General features: G+C 40.2%; 1 protein-coding gene across 4 annotated transcripts in view; it reads right to left on the bottom strand.

Moving 5' to 3' along the window:
* Positions 1-17,996, bottom strand: part of SRGAP1 (SLIT-ROBO Rho GTPase activating protein 1) — a 187,549-nt gene that overhangs the window by 6,292 nt on the left and 163,261 nt on the right. For all 4 annotated transcript variants that reach the window (XM_053252111.1, XM_053252107.1, XM_053252110.1 and 1 more), the window contains 7 exons: positions 16,641-16,775; positions 15,546-15,651; positions 9,571-9,795; positions 8,803-8,882; positions 5,324-5,504; positions 3,573-3,704; positions 2,937-3,285 (listed from right to left, as the gene is read on the bottom strand). In XM_053252111.1, coding sequence (XP_053108086.1) covers positions 2,937-3,285; positions 3,573-3,704; positions 5,324-5,504; positions 8,803-8,882; positions 9,571-9,795; positions 15,546-15,651; positions 16,641-16,775 — 1,208 coding nt within the window. The remainder of the gene's footprint in view (positions 1-2,936; positions 3,286-3,572; positions 3,705-5,323; positions 5,505-8,802; positions 8,883-9,570; positions 9,796-15,545; positions 15,652-16,640; positions 16,776-17,996) is intronic.

The raw sequence follows: 17,996 nt of genomic DNA, 5'->3' as shown, positions 1-17,996 counted from the left end.
CTGTGCAAACTCCCAGTGCTCCGCCATGGTTGTGCAACCACCACTGGAGGACGCATTCAGGGACACATGCAAGATGCGCAATGTGTTAACATTTTCTGCTGGTATACGAACTAGCCTTGAACAGATGTTTTTTGTGCTACATCCCTGTGCTACTGCAACACTAGTCCAGATGTAGGCAACTGAATTTAAAAAATCTAATTAATCAGAAAAGGCATGTGAAAATGTCTTGAGGTGATTCATTTGAGGGACTAGACTGAATGAATATGAATGAATATGTGTGGACAACAAATTTTCAAAAATAACACCAAAGTAAGTGGATGGAGGCATGAAACAAAAGATTTAGTCTTTGGTCTAAGCAAATGATTGACACCAGAATTGCAGGACTCTTGCAGATGTCTGAAGAGAAATTAAAGCATAGAGATAAGCAGAAACAATAGAGTACATGCTTTTGGACATAAGAAATACTTAAAAAAAAAAAGTATTACAATAAGAAAAGGAAAGCCAGTGGATAGAGAAGAGAGAGAAAAAAGAAAAAACAATCATATTTACGCACACACAAAATGATATGCAATGCAGAGTGAGAGGACAAATCCAGATGGGTATTTAGTCCACAATTATCACATTTTGTTCACTCACTTGAGGATTCACCTGACTCTGCCATCCAGTGAGAACACTGCTGCCATCCATTAGGGATGTTTCTGAATTGGAACAGGCAGCCGCAGGTGGGACGGGGATCGGTTCCTTTAAAAACCAGGTAAGCAGGTCCTTACCTGCTCCTTTGCTGCCCCACCGCTTTTCTGGGTGCAGCGCTCCTGTCAAAAAGGCTGTGTGCAGTTGTAGCACTGTTCCCAGCAGACACTGCGTGGCATTGGGACACGCATGGCCACTGCATGGTAGGCATGTGCGTGCCTACATACATGCACAGGCAGCTGGGAGCAGCGCTGCAGCTGCGCGCAACCTTCTGGAAAGTGAGCACCGTGCCTGGAAAAGCGGGGGGGGGGGTGGGCACGTAAGAGCAGGTAAGGACCTGCTTTCCTGTTTTTTAAAGGAACTGATCCCCGTCCTGCCAAAATGGTTCAGATGCGGGCACCTGAACCGGTTTGGCTGGTTCTGGCGCATCCCTACCATTCTTTACTAGTGAGTGGTACTTTCCCCATGGTAAAAACATTATATTTAGTAATGCAGAAAATTTGACTTATTTAAGACAATGGAACAGCTGTGTGCTCTCTCTCTCAGATGTAGACTAATCACAGCACAGCTGTCTCATTGGAGTTTCTGGAAACAGCAGTCTCTGTATTATTCTAGGTGCTTCCTGTCTATGGTCTGTCCTTCCTCTCTAGCAATGGGATTTTCTCATTTTAATCCTCAACCCCTCAAATGGTCTCCATGCATGCCCGGAGGCCAACTGAGCAGTGGGGGCAGGGGAATCTGCCCACAGGATGCCAGTTTGGGTGCCTCTACCCCACAGAGCATTTTAGGTACAGGTGGGTAAGTTTGTCTCCATTTAAAATTGTAATATTTCCCCTGCCCTCACCACACCCCTTGTAGTGGCATTCACTGGTCACTACTGCTAATAGTATAAACTGGAATACAAGCTGGTATGATAAACCTTTTAAGAGTGCCACTTTTAAGAGTTGGGCAAAATGGTATAAGAGTTTGGTGCCCCCTTATTCACCTTTTATTCAAATTTTTTGTTGACCCTAAATTTGTTGGATTGTTCACATCTGTTGGAGTATACTGATTTGGAAGTTGCTAGATTGAGTAACTTTTATTAGCATAGAAACCCCATCAACCTAGAGGCTATAGGGAAAATTCTGGGTCCTCTGCACTGTACATGGATACATCTTTTACAGTGCAGATCCTTTATATCCACCCCAGCAATAACAGCTCCAGTCAATAGACAATCAACAAAATTTGAAGTACTGGTTTGGGGAGCCTTGGACTCCCTTAAAGTTGTGGTTTCAAAATTATATGAGATGATTATAAACCACACACTTAACCCTTTACCTGACCTCAAAGTATCTTGGGGAAATAACTTCTAACAGGAAATCAAAGACCAGGAGTGGTTGAACATTTGGAAATGCAAGCCAGTTACTCCCTCCACAGCCCAAATTAAGGAGAACTTTCTCAAAGTTTTTCATCGATGGTACATGACACCAGTAAAATTAGCACACATTCATAAAGACTGTTCCCTGCTTTGCTGGAGTGGTTGTGGGATGAAGGGAACCTATTTCCATCTTTGGTGGACCTGACCCAGGGTCTTACACTTTTGGTCAGAAGTATTCACAGAGATGAGCAAGATCACAAATAAAAAAATAGGATTATACTCCCAGCTGGCATTAGTAAATATATTTTCTGGGGTCAATACAGATGTCATCAAAAAAATCAGTGGTGTTTATGGTAACTGCTGCCAGATTAGTTATAGCCAAAGAGTGGAAAAATCAAACCATCTCGATGGATATATGGTATAAGCATCTATGGCATACAACGATTTCAGAAAAGTTAACCCATATTATTTAGTCCTGTTCAAACCAGACTGCAAATAACTCTTTTTAAGTAATATGAGCCATTTTTGGAAGGGCGGTATAGAAATTGAATTATTATTATTATTAATAATAATAATAATAATAATATGGTCAGATTTCATTCTTTATACCAATTGAGAGAATGATGTTTGTCTTCTTACCCCAGATAATATTAGAATGTGGATGGATAGATGAATTGGGGTTTGTCGTATGATGTTTTGCTGTTTATGTTTGGATTAATTTTGTTCTGCACTGTAAATTTTATTCTAATAAAGTTGGGGATTAAAAAAAAAAGAAAATAAATAAACAAACCTTTATATGGGCTAGCTATCATCTATTGCAGATGCCTCTCACGTGAACATCACCTTACTTGAGAAAGCAACAGTTCATATATTAACAAACAAGACACACCTGAGCAATTGACTCTGGGTCAAGTGGTTTGTGGTCATTGAAAACTGGGTATTGGCCAGATGATGTAGATCTTCTAATTGGAGGGCTGTCAATTTTCTTCAGTGATTCATGCCTACTAATATTAGTGAGGCTGCCATGGCCTGGTCTACATCTTCTTTCCGGGCTGTCTGTATTGAGGCTGCGGTTTTGAAGGACAGCTCGAGAAGAGCTGTGGCTTGCCATGCTGGGGGAACCTAACTCCAGTGATGAGTTGGCAAGGGTGTGTGGTGGATGAACCGGACAGTGGCCATCACTAGTCCTGCCAGGACGTGGTCTACCAGGAAGTGGGAGTTCAGATCTCTTGCGTTGCCTGCAGAGACAGAGAGAATTCCTGTCACTACATGACAAAATAATTTCCTGGTGAGATGCAGTAGTAGGAGTGGGAGCTGTGATGTAAATCACCTCTTCAAATGTTACCTCAGCCTTAGGCAAGCCAATCTTCTTTTCAGGATCAAAACACCTTCAATAAACTGATCTATCATACAAGGTTGTTGCAGGAATTACTGCAAGCATCATGTATGTGAAGTACTTAAGCACTATATGAATGCTGGTGCTGAGGAAAAGAAATATAATAACTTGGTATTTAGCAGTATTTACCTTCCTAAATATACATCAGGACGATCTGTTGGTGAATTCATATCCTTAGATGAAGACTTGTCTTCCGTTACTGGCCCACTGCTGGCTTCACTATCTGCTTTTTGGCTCAATGTATCCGAGAATGTATCATCCCTGGAACAGAAAACACAGATGACAATATTGTTCTCTAGAAACTCACATAATTCTGATGGAAATAACAGTAGCTTATTTGCTTTTTAAACAATATTTCTTATTTTATCACTGAAATATACAAATGGTAAAAAGACAATGGTGAAAAGGCTTAGGGGGAAAAGAATAGAAAGATAATACATAGCACTCTTGATTTAAAAAAACGACTTCCTTGTTTTTGCCTTTTATTTCCAGCTGCGTCCCTCTCACTGAAAACTACTATGATGTATTATCAAATATTGGTCAGTATGAAGACTGCTACTGAAAAATTAGGACTCTCTGTGGACAAAGGAATGTCCCCACAGGGCCTACATTTTAGAATTTGGTTTCTGGTATCAATTTTGTAGATGATACTAAAAGATATTTTGCACTCCAAATGAGAACTGATACTGAGGAGAACAATATATTTTCAAATTACATTTACAGCACTGTGCGTACTTTAGGTCATCAGAAAATACGTTTTGTTAAAAGATGAAGCTCTCTATTTTTATTTGAACATAATTCTTAAACGGATAACAGAGAAAGTGTTGTCTAATAATTTATGGAACACATAAGGAACACATAAGCTGTTTTATATTGAGTCAGACCATCTAGTTCAATATTGTCTACACTGACTGGCAGGAGCTTCTTCAAGGTTTCAGGCAGGGGTCTTGACAAGCCCTACCTGGAGATACCAGGGATTGAATGTGGGACCTTCTATAGGCAAAGCAGGTGCCCTATGACTGAACTACAGCCTCATCCTCTAAGGGGAATATTTTACAGCAGATATTGCTCATGTGTAGTCACTCATTCAAATGCTAACCAGGGTGGACCCTGCTTAGCAAAGAGGACAAGCCATGTTTGCTACTGCAAGGCTGGCGCTCCAGTCTGTGGAGACACATTTGTTTAGGCTACAAATGACATAGAGTTTGATCTTTCAAAAGGCTTGAGCTTATATTTTCCACCATGACTATATTACTGCAATGTTGGGTTTTGCTGCCTTCCTCCTCCTCCAGCTGCTGTGAGCAGAACACCTGATTGGGGTTCTATGAAAAATCAGGAGAGGAGGAGAAAAAGAGCATGCATAAGAGGGAATGACACACAACTCCTGCTTGTCTTTGGGAATCAGCAGATAATCCTAGTGTAGATACAAGAACGCAGAGTAGGTCATCCTGGGAGCTAGAGTAGTTGTAGTGGTTTAAGAGGTTGAGCTATGAATCAGGACTTCTATGATTTGAATTCCACCTCTGTTATGAATTCAATAAATGGCATGAAGCAACCCACTCCCTCTCAGCCCTAGCTGCAATACAGAGAGTAATAATATAATAGTTAATTACCTTACTGGCTTCTTGTAAGGAAAGCAAGAATACATATAAAACACTTTGAACTCTCAAAAGTGCTATACAAATGCAAAGTGTTATTAGAGACCCAGGATCCCCAATCACTTCCATCTTCTGTTGGGTGTCCTGTGCCCCACTGTAACAACCTGGGCCTTCCCCGCAGCTTCAGAACTTGTGGCCACCAATCAGTGGACAGTGCTGGATTAGACTGATCTGATTTGGCAAAGGTCAGCTGCTCAGGCATTTTATTTAGCTGTTGCTTACATATCTTGAACCACGATGTATTGGTGAGGAACAAGGCCGTCAATTCCATTATGTCTTCCTTCCCACCAGTCATCAGACGCTCGATGATATAAAAGCAGAGAGGCTCCTTTTTTAAAGGAGAGCTCACGGGCAGATCTTCCGACATAGTCAAACTTGGCAATAGCTTCGATTGGTTCACATTCTGTGACAGAAATACAAGCCATAAGACATTAGACCTGAAAAAACAGTTTTCTGAAATGAGCTGCAAAAGTGAAAAAAATAATCTGGAAGGGATGTATTGTCCATCTATAAAAATTCAGGAGGCATAAAACTAGTTGCCTTAGGAATTGTGGAGCTCTTGTCCAGACCCTTACTGGAGAGTAAATGACCAGTGTGGGGATAAAGATCTGTAAAAAAAGGATCTGTAAAAAAGCACATGGAATGGAATGGCCTCAGACTAGGAATGGCACATGGAAAACTAGTATCTTTGCATGGGGTTTTGCAGTGCTGTTTACAATGTTTATGCATGGAACAAAGGCTCTGGAAGAAGCTATTTTACAAAGATCACATTTAAGTACAAATTCAAATTATTCTAGCGTCAAATTATAATAGCCTTTAACAGAGACTTGACAAAAGAGGCCTCATGATTTGGAGTCAATATCTCTATAGGAAAACAGAATAACTCAATCTCAGCCCCCTTTTTGATTACAATCAACTTTCTTGACTAGTTTCTATTTCCTTCCATCTGTATATACAGAAGACAGCAGACTATGCCAATAACAATATTAATTTTTTTTTGGTGAAAATTCTACATCAGCAATTATCCATCTGTTTTGTGCTTCCTCAGGAAATTCTCTCCGATTTCCTCTGGAAACGGATATAGTATCCTATTTTATTTGTATCTAACTAGAGCAAAACACATTCTAAAATGCTTTGGAGGCTGCTGAAGAAATATGCATCATCTCATTCTTGGACCAGTTTTCTGACGGTCCTGTGAAGTGTATGTGTTGCTGGGATCACTTCCCAGCAAAATATTTTGCTTTCTGCTTCAGAGTAAAATTAAATGGTTAGCAACGTAGTGGCATGTCACCACTCCAGGAGCAGCAGCCCTCCATTCCTTCCGGAAACTTCCAGAATTCACATGAAAAAATGTTAAGTTTCCAGAATTCATGGCTGACATACAGGTTGATGTTGTACACATGAAAAAACATTTTGTGTTTGCAATAGGGAGAGGTGATTTCCGTCAATTCCCCCTCATTTCTGTAATCCAGAAAATAAGCCACCAGAAAATAAGTCCCTGAGGATCCCACAACTCGGCAATACAATGGGGATATTGTAAAGTAGGTCTTCTAAAAAGCCAAATCCAAGGTCTACAATGATGATAAGGTTTCTCACATGACCAAAATTACTGTCCTGCTGAGGGCTGGGGGGCAAGGCAGGAGCCTACTGCTTTCACCCCACATGATCTGGAGCCCAACCAGAGCTCTGCCACCCGTGTGCCCACATGAGTGCCAGGGCAGCATGCAGCATGGCAAGGGAGAGATGAGGAAGCCAACAATGCACTGTGCAAGCTGTGCGGTGGATTGAGGAACTTCCACCTGTCTGGCCACTCCTTTGCCCAGCTCTATGGACACTTGGGCTACCGGCAGCCCGAGCATCCGCACAACCAGGCAGTGAGGTAGAAGGCTGTGCATGAACTCTTCTACTTTACTTTTAGCCTGGGTAAAAAGTCCATGTTATCTGGCGGATAAGCACCAGCACGGATAAGAGATTGGGACCAATCCCGGCAGTTCTAATGACCAGCTCTTCCTGGGTAGAGATGTGCTGGTCCAGGTAGAGCTGCTCATGGGAACAACCTCAGTATTTTACAAGCACCTCAAGCTTTCGAAACAAGTAAGCAGAATTCATTCACTTAACATGCCAAGAGAGTTAGTGAAAGAGAAAGAGCTTAAGAGTTTGATCTTGCTACACTAGCAAATCATTGCTTAGGATAAGACATAATTGCTGCATGAGTGCAATGTCAAAAACCATAACTAAACATGGACACTGCAAACATTCACCCTGGATCAGCCGCAACAAAACAAATGGGTAGAACTTGGGAGCAAGGCAACACATGTACTACCTTTGTACCTTTGTATCCCTTGTCCTGATAATTTTGCTGTGCTTACTTAAGGCTGCCGAACACTGGATTGTATGTATCTGAGAAAAGGTTGACGCTGCACCTCATCAACAGTCATTGAGGCTGTTCTCACATGAAGGCAAAAGTGGGCTAGGGAAGCCCAGTCTGGTTCTGTCTGCATGTGAGAACTGCTGGGAGCCCTGGCTGTTAGCCTGAGTTAAGGGCACATACGTGCCATTCACCGGGCCAAATGTTCGTGTGTTGGCTCTGTGTGGCACACACACCCCCACAGACTCCCAGCAAGTTCAGAGAATCCCCATAATGCACCGCACACTTGTGTGGTGCATTATGGGAGTTTTGAGGGCCTCCTGGCCGCCAAACCTCCCTGCTACCTGCCCAGCAACAAGGAAAGGAACGTCTGCTGGGGAGGTAAGGTTTTCGAGGCTTCTTCCCCTCGCCCCTTCAAGCCCTTCTCATCAATCGTGAGAAAGGGCTCATTTATTAAGCCATGCAGTAGAGTGAAATTGCTCTGAATGATTTACATTGCTCAGACAACAGAAAACATTTTCAATACTCTTAATGCAACATGAGCGTTCACAGACGAGAGCCCAGCTACATCAGATAAAATGGATCTGGTGGTCTGTTAACTGAGGGTGAAGTTCCTCTTGGAAGGCGGCTGATCTATGCTAATGAGGCACCTTATAACCCTCTAGTTGGTCAAAGAGGTCCTTTTTAAAGTTATGGCTCTCTTATTAGCAGGGGAAGAGCAACTGTCCCTATTCAATCCCAGCGTAGCATCTCTCCAATGGCTGTTTGCTTGTGTCTCCATTGTGTCTCATTTTAGACTGTGAGGTCTTTGCAGAGGAGAGAACCATTTCCCCATAACTTTTTGCTATATAAATTGCTTTGAGAACTTGTTGAAAAACATATATACATTTTTTAAATAAATGAAAACAATAATAATCTGTTGGATTCTTCTTCTCCCTGCCCTGCCCCCCGCCGCCCCTACCCCAAAATGCAATAAAATGTACTTAGCCATGTAGAATACCCTGCAGTACACAACAGGGTTTTAAGGTGACACTTACAAAGTAAAACTACACCAGAAAATAATTTGTGCTGATGAGCGCAAAAAGTGTCATTTGACCTTCCTGTAACTGTATTAACCAGGAAAGAAGCAAGGAAACAGCTGGCCAATGGCAGATGGATGAGTGTTAAAAACAAAAATTGTATCTAAAAAACTTGAATTAAGAACATTATGCCAGAAATCCTTCACATAATATGAGAGGTAACGAGGAACACAGTATTTCCTCTATGAATCACCTATAAACGTAATCTGAGAGACAAATAAGGTCATCATACAAACAGCCAAAAAAGGGCATACCATCTTCACTGGTGTGTGGTTCTGTACTGGCATCAAGATCCACTTCTTCTAATGTACCATGTTCACTATAAGGGCTATCACTGCAGAGATAAATATGCCTTAATATTGTAGAGATGCATACTTGAATCATTTAAAAATACAGTAAGATTTTGTTGTAACCTGCTGCTTCTGAATATACCACATCACATTTTCATTTAGGACAAGATACTGGTGCCATCTTAAACAGTTAAAGCATTTCAAAAATCTAGATGTCAGATAATCCACTGGCCATGGTATATTTATTTCTCTTTCCAATAGGCAGCTTCATTTTTAGCTTGATAACAGACTATTGGTATGCATTTGAAGTAATGTGGGCAGTGCTTTACTCATATGAAGATGGAGGAAAGGTTTCACAAGAAATTACTGTATATGTTCTTCGTTACAAACATCCATGCGAAACATCACCAGAGAGCCATTTAAAAAAACAAAAGCAGCTTCCTAGAACTCCAAAGCCTGATAGAACAGTTCTTTTCCCTTTCATTTTACATAACATGTGGCTTGCTATATAAATTGCCCTTTCCTGTAGAACTAACCCCTTCATTTGTAGAAATGCTTTAGACACAAACATGGCCAGGCATTTATTTGACTGGCTGAAACAGGGTTAGAAGCATTTGTAGTGTTCGTTTTGATGGGGTATGGTGGTGAGAAAAGGGAATCTTTCATAACCTGATAGTCATTTATATATAATTGAGTCAACTTGCAAAAAGACTGGCGTGTCATTTAACTTACCAGTAGTCATCACCAGCCATACATTTTTCATAAACTGGGCCGTCAAGTTCCTTAGCATCGGGGAAGATGGTCTCATGATGAATGATAATAGTTTTGATTATTTCATTCACATGAGCCTGGCACGACACCTGTTCTTGAATGTCTGGAACAGGCATCAGTGTCGGGCCAAAACAAATGGCCAGGTTATAAGGATCCATCATATTTTCATCACTGTACTGTGAAAGGCTGTTTCAAAGAAAGAGGTGAAAGAAAAGAGGATATTTCATCTTTGTGTGACCTTTTGAAACAAAATGTATAATTAAACTGTCTATGCAATATTACTCACCCCATCCACTTTGCATAGGAATAGCATGAAAATAATTTAAGTAAGAGGTTTTTTTCTCCTGACTGGCAATAACATGAACATGTACGAGTTACTCCTTGTGAGGAATGACGATGAATATCCCATGGAAAGACATATATTGTAATCTATAGCAATGGTAAAGTAAAGTGTGCCGTCCAGTCGGTGTTGATTCCTGGCGACCACAGAGCCCTGTGGTTGTCTTTGATAGAATACAGGAGGGGTTTACCATTGCCATCTCCCGCACAGTATGAGATGATGCCTTTCAGCATCTTTCTATATCACTGCTGTCTGATATAGGTGTTTCCCATCTGGGAAACATACCAACAGGGATTTGAACTGGCAACTACTGGTTTGCTAGTCAAATCATTTCCCCACTGCGCCATACGGTGGCAATGGTACAGTTGGGCAAAAGAAAAATATCTAAATTATCAACCAAGCTGGGAAGACTCCGCAGCAAAGCGAGCAAAGATAATTTGAAGATTTGAAATTGCAGATTTTAAGTTGCGAGAAAGAGTAAAGTAGGTCACCGCAACTGTCTTCCAATTTCTGAAAGACTGATAAGGTGGTGGTGTCATCTAGCCTTGAGGAAAGGATCAGAAGTCATGGGCTTTTAAAACCAAACTATAATGATGTTAATCATGCTCCATGTGGTTTTCTTTCCAATGTAAATAACAGGTAGGGGGTCGCAATCCAGACCTCTGTAGGAGCAATGGGTTAAGATTTCCTCTCCTCCTACACCATGATCCTGGTCTGATTGGGACCCCCGAGACTTCTGTTTTGCAGGTAGGAGAAAGTTATTTCAGGAACTGAATAATTAACAATCAGCAACAATGTACAGAGAAGCAGGAGACATTCAAAGCCACATCAAACATTTGTTTCTTTTTTTAAAAAACCCAAAGGCACCTCTGACCAGCGAACTCTCTGAACCAACACCAGCATCCTATTCCAAGTTCCATGGGAGTCAGAGAAGGCTCAGCAGAAGGAGGAATGCTGCAGAAGTCTGGAAAACCAGAACTGCATGTCAACAGAATTTAAATTTTAAAAAGCATAATGGGAGGGACAGACAACTAACTGGCAATGTTCCACCCGCTAGCAGGGCCTGCCGCTAGAGAGGTAGGGGGCCCGTAACAGAGAGGTGCAGAGGTGGCCATTTACATTCCGAATGGCTTGTTGAGGCACTTCAGCTGCAAGGTGCCCACACAGGCCATTTGGAACTCAGCTGAGAGGCTTCTAACTTCCCACACTGAATCTAATTTAAAAAACACCAGAGGTATCACCCAGCAAACCAACTGAGTAAGTTATTTGCCAATGATCAATACCTCATACGAATGTGCATTGTTTACAAGCTCAAGCTATAATATCTTTGATGCAGGACGGCTGAACAGCTAGAACGAAACAGTATTTATCTTCCATTCTCTACAGGCTGAATTGCCAGCTCTCTCTTGGTCTTATGCAGTCCCAACATTCACTTAACAGAAATTAGAATGAATTTATCTTCAGAGTGGAAGTTTTACATGGGAGCTTTTTGAAGCAAGTTGACTGCTCTCTGTGCCAGGAAGGATTTTCAAGTGTTCTTTGTAATTGGACTTGCATAGTTAAATATAAGCTGCTGAGCAAGTCTCATGGCTAAAACATGTTCCGATAGTGTATGGGATAATTTTATGATTTAACAATTTTGTATTAGCTATTCTAAAACGACTGTGAATTGGTGCATTGCCATTTTTATTGCTTTTGAAATGCTCTGTGTTCACATATTATTATGGCAGTTATTTTGGGCATACATTTTTTTTTTGCTAGGCTATGCAGCGGATTACAAGCCTTTGTCTCAGAACAAGCTCACATGAGGGGAAGAAAAATGCTGAATCATCACCTCTGCACTTTCCAAGCAAAGGCTTCTCCCAGAACTTTCCTGTAATCTTGGTAGGTTCTAAGGCTGCCACCACCACCCACTTATTGACAGAGCTTAAATCCTCCCCGGGCTTGGGTGGAAATTCAAGGGAAACTGTCTCCTTCTTTTGCTATTGGAAAAGTATACAAAAACTTTCCACGTGCAAGTTTACACATGGTGAGAAAACTGGTAGTTGCTGAACGTCTGAGGACATGTTTTGCACCAGAGTATTACCCCCTTCCAGTCTCCCCTTTCCTGAGCCAAAAATTCACTCAGACAGGTTTGTAAAATGCTAAGAACAAAAAGGTGGTGGTGAGGGGGCTGCTTTATTCAAAATACTACAGACGGCTTCCATTTGAAGCTTTCTCAGCTTTTAGTTCAGGTAAAAATACTCAGTGGTTAGTGGTTACAAGAATACTCCAAAAAGCACCCAGATGATATTGGGGCGGCACACTTTAAAAATCATGGTTACCATGGTTCCACTTTAAAAATCATGGAATGAAAGAAAATATAAAAGCAGCTTTAAAAGCTTACAGATAAACCATCATAGAACATTATCAGGGATATACAAAGCTCACAAAAGAAATATAAGTATTTCTTATATTTAATATAATATAATAATATATAATATATAATAAATATTATATCTTCTCAGTTGCTGCCCTGATACTTTGGAATGTGCTCCCTGCTGAAATAAGAGTTTCCCCATCTCTGACAATTTTTAAAAAATCTTTAAAGACTCATTTGTTCACTCAGGCTTTTAATTAAATAGCATTTTAATAGTTAACTTCATTTTAAAATATTGTTTTAAGGTTTTAAATTGTTGTAATGTTTTAACTTTTTGCTGTCGTTTATTTTAACCAATGTTTTAATTTCTTTGTCATTTATCTGTTTTAACTAAGGTTTTGGGTGGTATAGAAATACGTTAAATAAATAAATAAATAACACAAAATCTGACTAACAGACTGTTCCCTATGCTGAATCCACTTTTCCTTGAAAAATCACCCAACACCTGATGAGAATCAAGCTTCCTGCGATCCTGTCTCTCAAGGATCTGTAGTTCCTTCCGCAGCCATATTCCATGGTCACTCGTCTTTGCTCTCAACCCCAGCCTCTTTCTTTCTAACAAGAAACTCTTCTCTTCCTCCCAATGGCTGCCTAGGTCCCACCCACCTGGTGTGCTGATTGGCTGATCCTTGGAGTTCACCAGCCTGTCAGTCAGGACAGGGTTCACTTCCGAATAACTCTTTAGGGGAGAGGAGGGGATGGTCAGTGACTGATCACTACAGGCTATTTGCTATTTTGTTCTTTTGTTTTATAATAAAGTCTCTGCCTTAGAAAGTTCATGAAATTTAATTGCTGGGCCAATAAAACCAAGAGCACTGAATGTTTACAGCTAATCTCCTCTGAGTAAAGGGAGAGGTCAATCAAAACTGCACTGGAGGAGGACCTGTGCTGGCAAAGGCAGGGAGAACATGTGGTCTCGGGAGGTAGGAAACCCAGAGACAGGGTGGCCAACAGAAGAGACAAAAGTGGACTGAGATACAGGAACGTGGGGAGCAAACAGGTGAAGAAAACAGGTTCATGGCAGAAAATGCATGGAAGCAAAAAAAGACAAAGGCCCAAAAGGGTGCAGATAGGACAGGAGTATCCTGCAGGGGAAAACAAGAACTGGTGTTTGTGTTGTGTGTGTGTGAATGTGAAGGATGGTGGCTGAAGCTTGTGTGGTTGAAGGAAGCAGAAATAACTAGGCAATGAGAAGAAATGAAGACTGAGAAGCAAATGGGTGGTGAAGGTATGGAGTTGAAGAAAGAAGGAGCAACAAACGGATGAGACAAACGTCACAGACAACTTTTTAGATTGTGAGCCCTTTGGGGGCAGGGAGCCATCTTATTTATTTATTATTTCTCTGTGTAAACCACCCTGAGCCATTTTTGGAAGGGCGGTATAGAAATTGAATAAATAACAACAACAACTAGGATCACCATATTTTTCTGGCAAGGCTGCTGTGCCTTAAAAAAAGAACATGAAAGTGCAATATAACAGCTACAGTTTCCCCAACATTTGGAAAAAGTGTCATGGGCTCCAGGATTTGAATGAGAAACCTAATAATCTAACCCACCATAGATTGTGTGTGTTAAGGCTCCTTTTTGGACACAGATGGAAACAGGGAAGTGCAATATCATCCCTGGCAGGCACAATGAATCTTCTGGATTGACCAGGCCTGTTAGAAACAGCCCAGGCGCGGCTCGTGAACTCTCCTCGGGGGGGCGGTGGCGGGTGGCTTCTTTAAGGGTAAACGGAGCCGGTGCTCCGTGCCACCCAGCAGCCCCTGCAGCAGGGAATCGCCTCTGCCACTCACTTGGCCGCTGGCAGGGGCTCGCCTCCGTGGGAACCAGGTGAGTGGCAGAGGGGATTCCCCGCCGCAGGGGCTGCTGGGCGGCATGGAGCACCGTCTCCATTTACCCTTAAAAAAGCTGCCCGCTGCCCCCCCGGAGGAGAGTTCACGAGCCACGCCTGAAACAGCCCAGCCTTCTACCTTTGCTTAGTCAACAGAGCATTGTCTTTTGCCTGCTCCAGTCTCCATCTGAATTGACCTGGCAAATCTCTGAAGTATGTTTTTAATCTCTGAACAAGATAGTCAGGAGAGTTTTTCTCCCTGCTATCTCTTGTTGCACATACACTTATATACTCAATAACATCTCATGATCCCATATCAAAAATTTTGTGAGCAATTTTTTCTGTCCTGAGAAATGGAACAGAAATTTGGCCTGCTAGGTTACTGCATCATGCATCATGTATGCCTCAATTCCTGCCCACATGATTCTATCATTCCTGTCCCCACAATTTCTTCTCTTTTTATTATTTACTTCTGCTCCTGTTTCCTGTTAGTATTTCCAGCCTATAAATTTGGCTTTGACACCTGACTATCAATAGATTAGTGTGTGCAAGTACTAAACAAGTTATTGTTTACACAGTCTTTAATTCAGTGATCACAAGGGAGATGGGGAAAGGACAACTGGCTGTTGTTTTTGTGTTTTCATTCATGGATGGCCGTACAATCTCAGAAATTATACCAAACTTTTCAGTTTTCAGATCTCATCTACTCTGTGGTAAATGAAACGAGAACCAATATATTGGTATCCCACTTAAAAGAGCGTGTTGAGGACGAGTTAAAGGGTTTGTTTTGGTAAAGACCTTTTTGTTCACCCAGGCCTTTTAAATTCGGATTTTTAAATTCAGCTTTTCAGATTTTACCTGATTTTTAATGAATTTTAAAATAAACAAAATAAAATTTTAATGATGCTTTGTATTGTATTTTGTATTTTATTTTCAATTTTTTGTCTGTTATGATTTAATGTGTTATGTGTTTTTATTGTATGTATTGTATGTATGGTGCGGCTAACAAATAAAGTTTATTTATTTAATTGTATTCATCTTCTTCATCATCATCTCATCATCACCACTAAAGATGAAAACCAGTTTCCAAAAACAATTCTATCTGAAGAATTACATGGTGAAATTGCAAATATATGAGCATTTTGTGTTACTCTTCCAAGACTCCCATGTTCAAGCCATTTCTTTAATTCCTCTTACTGTGATATCTCTCAGTTAAGGGAAAACCTAAATTCCAGTTTGTTTGAAAATGCAAATTTAAAAGATTTTATTTGTGTTAAAATGAAAGATAAATACACATTTTACATGAACTACCAAGTGTTCTGAACGAAAGTTTAATGTACTTACTGATTGAGGAAGGCAAAGAGATATCTTAGTACTATAAGGACTGATCTGGGCAAAGTCAAGAGGAGTTTACGAATGTGAAGAGCCCTCTCATAGAGATTTTCTATTCCTGCAACATACAAGGAGACAGCTTAGGGTTTTTTTTGGCTATGTGAGTGTGGACAATATGGCTGCTTGAAGTATGCAGCTTAATTCTAGCTAACATTTCATTTCAATATCGTTTACATGTTCTTTCTCTGACTGATAGCAAATGTTAAATTAAACTCTTCAGGGCCCTTTCCCATATTTAGTGTAGTATAGATGGGTGGAGAAAAATTTGCTTCCATACTGACTCAAACGACGTGAGATTCTGGTGACCCTTAATCTCTAGTTTAATAATACCAAGAGATTCTCAACTGTCTTGGTACACTCACTCACTCACAACCCTGTTAAGACAAATTACTTGCATTTAAGTTGTCCCAGTCCTGCTGAAGGAAATGTCACTCAATCAGTTTAAACACAAGCATGTTTGCTTGAAATGGAAGGTAGCTTGGAGCTGTTTCTGCGCTAAATTATAAGAATGACCAGTCTCAAAAATACTATAGCTGGTATTTGATTCTGTTTACTGGATCCACCGGGGAAAAAAGATAACTGGAAATTCATGTGTTGTCAAGAAGATTATTTGACATAATATTAAACAATTTTTTTAAAATGGTATCAAAAAATGGTTCAGAGAATTACATCCAATGCTGAAAACAATATAATATATTTGTGTACAATTAAAGTAATTTTCTTGACACACAAAAAATACCATGGAGAACAAATATAATATATGGAAATTTAAATAACTTCTGCACACAAGCAAAACACAGTATCTTCTGTAGACAAGTAAGATGTTCTGCTTGCTGCACAGATAACAAGGAGTTACAGTGTACATTACATACAATGTGCAGCAAAGGGAACAGACTGAGTAGTATATCTGAACACTGGATGCATATATTTAACTGCAGATGCCAATATATTGCATTTTGGAAATCTCTGGTATTATCTGCTTTTCTGGCAAACTACTACATTTGTGAAAATGTAATTTTAGAGACTATAAAAACAAATTTAACTTACGGACACAAGAAATGAGATCATTAAATCTTTCCTTAGGAAAGACAGGGTTCTCCAGCCCTCGAAAATAGAGCTTCAGTACTCCAGCAACTGAGTTAATGTCATGGTTACTTTGGTCATCTGCCAAAGGATTTTCACCTGCAAAAATAAATCAAGTTAAATAGTCACAGGCATTCTCGTTGAACAGCATTTCACTATACAGTACACTGAACTGTAGTAAATAAATAATGACTGGTTTAGTAAGCCCAATCTGTGATTAAAACGAATGTAGCAGACTAAAATAAACCTTCCCCTTAATTATATAGCATAGCAATGCTTTAAGTCCTCACTTCAGAAAGAATATATTGGGAAAGGCATGCAATATTACATGCATTTAATCAATTTATTGACTAAACATATTTATTCCATAGCAGTCCCACTGAACTAAGTTGTCCTACCCTGGAGTAAAATGTTTGAAAACTAAACATTAGTTAAATAAGACTTTAGGGCCATTTTCAGTCATGTCACATACAAAACAAATATGCAGATTTCTTCAAGCTGCACATCTTTCTTTGAGCTGAAAAAGTAATTAAAGAGATTTCAAGAGCATGTGTGCTGCTGTGTATTGTGATTACAAAGAATGGATTCTAAATGCCAAGCCCCAGTGGGAAAAGCTCAGGATTTAAAAGACTAAATATGTGTTTTTAAAAGAAGGCTGCCAGCAGATTAAAGGGTTGTTGGGAGGTTAAATATTTTGTTTTTAGCTAGTTAATTGATAAATCAACCAATTAAAGCAAGTACTTTTAGTACCTCACTGCAGACGCCACTTAATGAAGGTAATATTTTTTTATTTGCTTAATAACTTAAGAGAAATCTTTCTTTGCAAAGTAATTTTGAAAATGCATCTCATATAAGAGCGATAGCAAAATGGTTTGTTACAATATGCTTTTAGCAAGAATGTTTCAAAGAGAACCCCTGCTAACTTGGCAAAGAGGCACCTTTTATTGTGGTGATTCTCTTTATTTAGCAGGAGGAGAATAACTGGCCCTATCCACTCCCAGCACAGTACCTCCAGTGACTGTTGCTGGTGTCTATCTTATGTTTCTTTTAGATTGTGAGCCCTTTGGGGACAGACATCCATCCATCTTATTTATTTATTATTTCTCTGTGTAAGCCACCCTGAGCCATTTTTGGAAGGGTGGTATAGAAATCGAATAAATAACAACAACAACAACAACTGTTCTGATTAGAAGCAATCACCCATTTGCCTGCTACTTCAAATGAACAAGCATAAAGTGTAGGGGTCATTCTATGATGACAATGATGTTCTACTAAGGCGGTGTGTTCTGTTCGTCCCAGATTTGAGGTCTCGAAAATTTT

Source organism: Hemicordylus capensis, chromosome 5, assembly GCF_027244095.1.
Source record: "Hemicordylus capensis ecotype Gifberg chromosome 5, rHemCap1.1.pri, whole genome shotgun sequence".
In the NCBI taxonomy this organism is placed as follows: Eukaryota; Metazoa; Chordata; class Lepidosauria; order Squamata; family Cordylidae; genus Hemicordylus; species Hemicordylus capensis.
Note: the sequence above shows the minus strand (reverse complement) of the source record. Positions and strands in the feature narration are given on the sequence as shown.